We start from the raw sequence: 6,874 nt of genomic DNA, 5'->3' as shown, positions 1-6,874 counted from the left end.
TAATCTTTATATAAAAAGCTAGAGAAAAAAATCGAAGATATTGGTGATTCAATAACTGTCAAGCGTGAATATTGAGGAAACAGAAGAAAAGTTAAGCAAGAATATGGTTGAAATCTTAAATTCGAATCAGAATTGGCTTCCAAAAAACAGTTCAATCTTTATAAAGGAAAAGAGAAAAAAAAGTCGAAGATATTAGCGATTCTCATTGATCGCCAGAAATGATAAATATGAGGCATGAATATTGAGAGAATAGAAGAAAAGCTAAGCAAGCATATCGTCCGCTATTCGATCGTCCAACTTCGGTAACGCAAATACGATTTCGTTCGTAATGCCTGTGCCCTTATTTCCCAAGAAACACGTGTCTTGTGGCCTTAAAGAAAAATGTTGATTGGCTGGTGAAGCCTAAAGCTACCCCCTCATTGGTCGATGGATTAGATGACCACGTGGTGTCCTGGTATATAACCAAGGGTGAACTAAGAAGGTATCGGCAGTTGTGCTCGGAACATGGACAGAAGTGCAAAGATCGTTGTTTATTAACTTGCTTTTTTCTCCGTCTACCTTCGATCGCGTAGTGATAACGAAATTATTCGATAAAAGGGGACATTAATCAAGTGTGATTTTCACGTATTTACTTCATATTTCTAACCACTGTACGTACACGAACTTTTTCCCCGGATAGACTCCACCGCTACTGGAACCGCTTAAACTTCACTATTGTACCCGAAACGTGAAGAAGAATAGAAGAAGAAACGACGAAGTGAGTGGCGTATGGACCTGTCGAAAGTGTATTACACCTTTTTGTACGATTGTGTGAACATTGGACCGACGTTTTTCTTTTCTTTTTTTACTTTGGACTTAACCGGCGTTCGAAACGAATTTTCTTCGAAATAGAGAAGAAGAACGTTGAAACGATTTTTCCACGGTATCTACGAACACGATAGAACTTATCCAGGGATATAGAACTGATATCCTACTTCTTCTTTTACCAGAAGAAAATTCGGGAAATTGAAACAGAATTACAGGGATCTGTAATAACGATCCTTCGAAAATTGATCTCGATCACTTGCAACCTCGTAACTTCCGATCGGTGGGGAAAAATTGAAGAGGACCTAGCTATGTGTACAAACTACGGTAAGTTCATCGTAGAAACGTTACGGATAAGGAAAATCGAACACGATGAATTTTGTATTCGAGTCGAACTATCCTATCAACCTATAGAACCATCGTCCAGATGTCCGGTCCCCACAACTTATCCTGATACGGGCATACCTTTCGCGTTTTTTTACACAGACTACATGTGTCGTTATTTCTTCACCGTCGTGGTAGAAATGTGTCGATAGAAATGTCACGTAAATCACGACGAGAAGTATCGAGTATATTTGAGAGAACGATAATGAAGAACGAGAGAAAATTGGAATTGCAAAGTAAGTAACGCGTGGTGTAGAAATGTTCCGTTCGAAGATGAAGATACACAGAGACCAGCCGGTTTTCGAAGGATTTCACGGAAGAAAAGTTGTGAAAACAAATAAGAGTTAAAAGGCTGGCTATCCCGAGGGTTAAATTGATTTTTGAAATATTTAGCGTATGTAGCCGAGGAGAGACTAGCGTCGACACAGCGTGTACAAGGGAAAATAGACCACATCGTTGGTACGTCGTGGTAAAAGACGGTGCCGGCCAAGTTATACTTCACTCATTCATTCAAGGCACCTATACATACTTTACTACTTCGTATCCTACTTTCTTAACTCCGGTATTAACTGCGAGAGAAGTAAGATTAAATAGTCGTAATCAGAACGACAACGCTGCCAGTATCGACTGTGACTCTTTACGCTGAAAAGAAGAAAGAGAAATCAGTAAAAAGAAAAATCGTTCTCCGGTGAGAATTGAAATATTTTTTTAATTTACGTATTTTACTCCTTTTATTTTCATGCGTTGTTGTTTCCACGACGAAATAGCTAACCGTCGTTCGTACGTCTTTTTTACGCCGACTCTATGAGACCTGTCGTAAATTTGGACAAAAATTATTCGGGAAGAGAGTAGTGTAAGAGAAGAGAAAAGGAAACGATAATGGACCCCAGTGCAGCTGCTGGCCACTGCACAAGATTAGACATAAGACTCTTGTGCGTGTGACAGCGGCTATGATGGGACTTCCACGAAAGCAACGATGAAACGACATGTCCTTTCTAAAGTGTGGCAATTAAAACTTCCAGGCGAATGTAACCACGTGAGTTCAACGTTTTACCATCAAGATTCTATTGCCCCCTTCTCTTCGTTCGTCGCTTAATTTGTTAAATGAAAATTACTCTCGACGGCTGCAAAGATATTTTGCACAGTTATTTTCCATCTTCGTTAGAGATATTTTAATTTTCGACAGGAGTATCTGAGAAAAAAATCCTGGGAAGCTTTTAAGTCTTCCATAATCGTTATCGAACCTCTGATGAACGTTTTAAGTGTATACCGGTTTAACCGAAGACATAAAATACCTATAAATTGTATAAATGTACTCGTACACTTTTGTCAACGCTTGTGAAATAATAATTACCTCCTCAGAACGAACAGAAGGTGTAAAATGTATGATAAAAATTTTGTGCATATAATGATAAAGTATTAATTGTAATTGTGTTTTATGTAAACATAATATTTAAACTTGAAATATATTTTCTTTCATACTGGGACGTGTATTGTTGTATTTAAGTATCCTTCATCTGACTCCTTTTCCTGAAATGCAAACTGTTACTACAGTAGCATGAGAATTCATTTCAGCCAAAAGTTTGTTTGCAAAAGAACAAGTAGGTACCATCTATACAATCTCTGTTCCATGTTAACAATAAAGATTAAATCTATCCGTTGCCTATCAATTGTTACTCTGTCTGATGACACTTTCTGATGATAAACATTTGCACTTTGCATAGATTTTTCATGATCTGGAAACCTTAGAAGATAATGTGATTGATTCACTACTACAGTGAAAGTAATGCATCAGTTACAATGGCTGCACACAACAGCAAAGCATATAACTTGTTACCTGCTGATGCAGCGATGAGCTCGATAATGTAGTTAACTACGCTATCATGTATGAAACGGTGAGCAAGTAGAACTCGAAAATGCAATATATTTTTGGTAGATAAACAGAGTTTTGTGAATAAAGGATGCACTCAGTTTTCTCTCTCTTCTCCACTTCTCTAATAATTATATACAACTCGGCGTAAAATAATATTACGAAACGACGCTAAAATTAGAAAATTAGTCTGGCGTTAGTAACGACGAAACTTCAGATATGCAACGGTAAGAGTAATATTTAAGGTAAGTAAGTATATTCGTTTAAAAAAAGAAAAAAATGCAAATACGTACGTTCAAATTGCAATAATCACACTGTAAAATTCAAATACACTTGAGTACTGTGTATGTTTCGAAACCTATTCAAACTTCCTCCTATTCGTTTCGAGTAATCGAAGAAGGTTTTTCGAACTCACATTATTCAAACACTCTTGAAACGCAAAAAAAAACGGAGCATATTTATCGATTTAAGAGTGCAACGTTAATAAAAATAAAAGTTCATCGTGCATAACTGTTTTTACACTTTGTAGATAATAATCTGCAATTGGTAACAGTCTGTAATATCGTAGATATTCGAATCCAAAATAAAAATAGAAAATTATGGACATCGGTTACGTTTGTCATGACTCGATGAATAAACTTGCAAATTAAAATGACCAGTCAAATTAAATTATATTTTCTATTTGTTAATTCACTACGTTTATATCGAAGGTCATAATTTTTAACACGAAATCGATAACTGGTGCGCACCGGCGCCTGCGTACATTTCAATTCCAAATCACTTGCTTACGCGGGGTCCATTGTGGAACTCCGCAAAGCTAGTGTCACTTGTGTGAAAACGGAAAATCCTCCAACCAGATGCAAGTGAAATCTAGGAATATCAGAACCAAGGAAGGCTACGGTGGCGACATTGCTAAAAGCACACGGCTGGCCAGCGCGACTCACCACTACTGCGAGTTCGAGTGTACCGTCACCTGGACACACACAAGAGGAGGTTTTCATTCTCCTTGATCCCTACATTTATATATGTGTTTTCTTTCGTCGAAATAAATTGTAGAAAAAATCAAACATCATGAGTCTGGTTAGACAAAATTATTCCACCGACTGTGAAGCAGCAATTAATAAGCAAATCAATCTGGAATTGTACGCGAGTTACTGCTATCTATCTATGGTTAGTTGACGTATTGATTAAGTGGCTATGTTTAACCTTGAATTTTCTTTAAATAGGTTAAAAGAAACATATTATTTTCTTTCTCTATTTCTTCCGACAAATACTTTCCTCGTTCCTGTATCATTGTCACTATTTCTTTTTTAGGCATATTATTTCGGTAGATGCGATGTTGCTTTGCCAGGGCACTTCACGTATTTCAAAAAAGCTTCGGACGAAGAAAGGGAACACGCTTTGAAATTTCTTGATTATCAAAACAAGAGAGGTGGTCAAATAGTCTGGACACCTATTGCAAACCCGCCGAAATCTTCTTGGCCTAGCGCCTATGAAGCTATGAAAGATGCTTTAAGCCTAGAGAAAGAAGTTAACGAGGTAAATATATTCAAATATACATTTTAATCGTAAGAATTATTACTATCATTGTAAAAAAGTAACTTAAAATAGTATAATATAATAGTAATCGTAGTAACGATAATATTATATATCTTATTTATGTTTCACTGTTATATAATATGCTGGAAACTTTAAATTATATCCCATTTACTAATTTAATTAACACGATGAATCTAAAATTTTTAAACTGATCAACTTGATTTGACATTTATGTATTCTTAATATCTCTTCTTACAAGTGGGGGTGTAACTCAGTGGTAGAGTGTCCGCTTCGCATGCGGAAAGTCCTGGGTTCAAATCCCAGCTCCTCCAAACTACGACTTTTATTTTTTTTCTTTTATTAATTCGTAATATAATTACCTTGCAATCGCAATGCAACATTTTTAATGAAATAAATATTTTTTATAAATATTTTTATTTATTTTCAGGCTCTCTTAGGGTTACATGAACTAGCATCACTGCACACCGACTCGAACCTTGTAGATTTCCTCGAAACTGAATATTTGCAAGAACAAGTGGATTCTATCGAAGAAATTGCCAATAACGTGACGCAATTAGAAAGAGTTGGCGAAGGTGTCGGCGTACATATCTTTGACCGAGAAATTGGAGAAAAAGCTTTGTATAAAAAAGATAACGCTACTAGTAACTAAAATTTAGCATAATTTCTATAAAAAGATCGTGCTTCAGTAAATAAATGTATGACGATAGATGAAATATTATACATTACATAACTTTCAAGTGGGAAAATAAACACAGCACTTAGGTACTATCGATAATGTAAGTACACTTGGGTACTGCAATCGTGGAAAGCATTGCCAACTTCCGCGTAAAATGAACATATTTGAAAACAAATTGCAAATCGATATTATGACATGTAGACTAAAATGAAAATTTCTTGAAAAATAATTTCTACAATTAACGGTCTTCTTTATTGGAAATGTGCACATAAATTGTTCGTAACGTAAGCTAAAACATGTTAAAATTGTACGGTGGTAGAAAAACTTTTAATAATGTCTTACATTCGTATATTCGACAATTGTACAAAAAAGAGTAAGTCTCTGCATTATCGATTGAAATTATCTGTCGTATCAAATGTAATACGGAAAAAATAAATAATATTTTTCGAGAATTACGTTTCATAAGGAACCGTGTAATTCGAAAATACTGTCTGCAAAATACCTGGCTACATCTTCCTCAGATGAAAAATCTAAAGGCTTTTGCATTGATAAACCGACGAAATGGCCAAGTGGAAAACCGGCAAACTTCAAATTGCATCAAGTAACGGAAGCTATACTAAACGAGCAAATAAATGCTGAATTAAAGGCTTTTTATTATTATCTGTCTATGGTGAGATGAGAGATAAATCAAAAATAAATGTTTTCACGATATCCTTGGGGTAAGTCAATTAAATCTTATAGGCTGCATATTTCGGACGTGCTGACGTAGCTTTGCCTGGCTGTGAATCATTTTTCATGCAAATGCACCATGAAGAACATGAACACGCTCTCAGATTTGTAAATTACGTCAAAATGCGTGGAGGCTGTGTACATTTGTGCCCGATACAATCACCCGACGATCAAGATTGGAAATGTCCACTTCACGCTTTCAAAGTAAATCCATTGAGTATTCCTCGTGATATACAACACTTCGAATAAATAACATGGCTATTAAATTTATTTAGACAGCATTGGAATTGGAAACTGAAATAACGGAAAAACTTGTAGCGGTAAATACTGTGGCGGAAACATATAGCGATTTAAATGCAAGTGATTTTATTGTTACCGGTTTTATGGAAGATCAAATGAAAAGTGTGAACGAAATGGGAAGATTTGTAGCCATTCTATCTGGAATCGGTGATCAAGCGTTGGCACGTTTTATATTTGACAAAGATTTACTTGAAAATCACGTTACACCAAAGTTTAATATTCTTCATACAAAGATGCGTCCAAACGGAAATGATAACTAGTACCTTCTCTTTTTTGTGCAATTTCGCAGGAACTACATCTAGTGATTTTTGCCTGTCGTATATTGTAATATTTGTAATATCTGTTTCTTTAGAATAAAAGTAAATGAACATGTCAGTTGTAATACTATTCAAATGAAGAAACTAGAAATAAAGAATGCTTCAAAAAAATGAATAAAAATATAATTTTTCAAACCTTGCATTCCTAGTAGTATTGGTATGTGCGTCGCAATATAATTGCAACTACAGAATTAATTAACAACTGATTGAAATTAATAAATAAATAATACTATA

At 35.3% G+C, this 6,874-nt stretch overlaps 2 protein-coding genes and 1 non-coding gene across 6 annotated transcripts; all 3 read left to right on the top strand.

Moving 5' to 3' along the window:
- Positions 1-3,224: 3,224 nt before the first annotated feature.
- LOC108570981 (soma ferritin-like) lies at positions 3,225-5,370 on the top strand. Of its 4 annotated transcripts, none has more exons than XM_017932926.1 (4): positions 3,225-3,285; positions 3,916-4,228; positions 4,373-4,597; positions 5,046-5,370. In XM_017932926.1, exons 2-4 carry the CDS (start codon positions 4,130-4,132, stop codon positions 5,265-5,267), a joined length of 546 nt encoding a protein of 181 aa, XP_017788415.1. In that variant the 5' UTR covers positions 3,225-3,285; positions 3,916-4,129; the 3' UTR covers positions 5,268-5,370. The 4 variants fall into 4 exon arrangements, with proteins under 4 accessions (XP_017788415.1, XP_017788414.1, XP_017788413.1 ...); XM_017932925.1 differs by having other exon boundaries at positions 3,253-3,303; XM_017932924.1 differs by having other exon boundaries at positions 3,259-3,303; positions 3,769-4,228.
- Trnaa-cgc lies at positions 4,858-4,929 on the top strand. The gene has a single exon. It is a non-coding gene; the product is annotated as a tRNA-Ala (tRNA).
- A 220-nt stretch (positions 5,371-5,590) lies between the features above and the next one.
- LOC108570956 (soma ferritin-like) lies at positions 5,591-6,583 on the top strand. The gene is made up of 4 exons (XM_017932893.1): positions 5,591-5,667; positions 5,745-5,964; positions 6,036-6,227; positions 6,299-6,583. Exons 1-4 carry the CDS (start codon positions 5,591-5,593, stop codon positions 6,581-6,583), a joined length of 774 nt encoding a protein of 257 aa, XP_017788382.1.
- The last annotated feature ends 291 nt before the right edge of the window (positions 6,584-6,874 follow it).

Source organism: Habropoda laboriosa, unplaced genomic scaffold, assembly GCF_001263275.1.
Source record: "Habropoda laboriosa isolate 0110345459 unplaced genomic scaffold, ASM126327v1 scaffold88, whole genome shotgun sequence".
Lineage (NCBI taxonomy): Eukaryota > Metazoa > Arthropoda > Insecta > Hymenoptera > Apidae > Habropoda > Habropoda laboriosa.
Note: the sequence above shows the minus strand (reverse complement) of the source record. Positions and strands in the feature narration are given on the sequence as shown.

What these genes read in the sequence shown, in the direction of transcription:
- LOC108570981 (XM_017932926.1), top strand. Translation starts at nt 4,130, where the DNA reads ATGAGTCTGGTTAGACAAAATTATTCCACCGACTGTGAAGCAGCAATT. An exon ending in GTTACTGCTATCTATCTATG is followed by an intron (nt 4,229 to 4,372) that starts GTTAGTTGACGT and finishes TTTCTTTTTTAG; the next exon opens with GCATATTATTTCGGTAGATG. An exon ending in TAGAGAAAGAAGTTAACGAG is followed by an intron (nt 4,598 to 5,045) that starts GTAAATATATTC and finishes ATTTATTTTCAG; the next exon opens with GCTCTCTTAGGGTTACATGA.
- LOC108570956 (XM_017932893.1), top strand. Translation starts at nt 5,591, where the DNA reads ATGTTAAAATTGTACGGTGGTAGAAAAACTTTTAATAATGTCTTACAT. An exon ending in CGACAATTGTACAAAAAAGA is followed by an intron (nt 5,668 to 5,744) that starts GTAAGTCTCTGC and finishes ATATTTTTCGAG; the next exon opens with AATTACGTTTCATAAGGAAC. An exon ending in GTCCACTTCACGCTTTCAAA is followed by an intron (nt 6,228 to 6,298) that starts GTAAATCCATTG and finishes AAATTTATTTAG; the next exon opens with ACAGCATTGGAATTGGAAAC.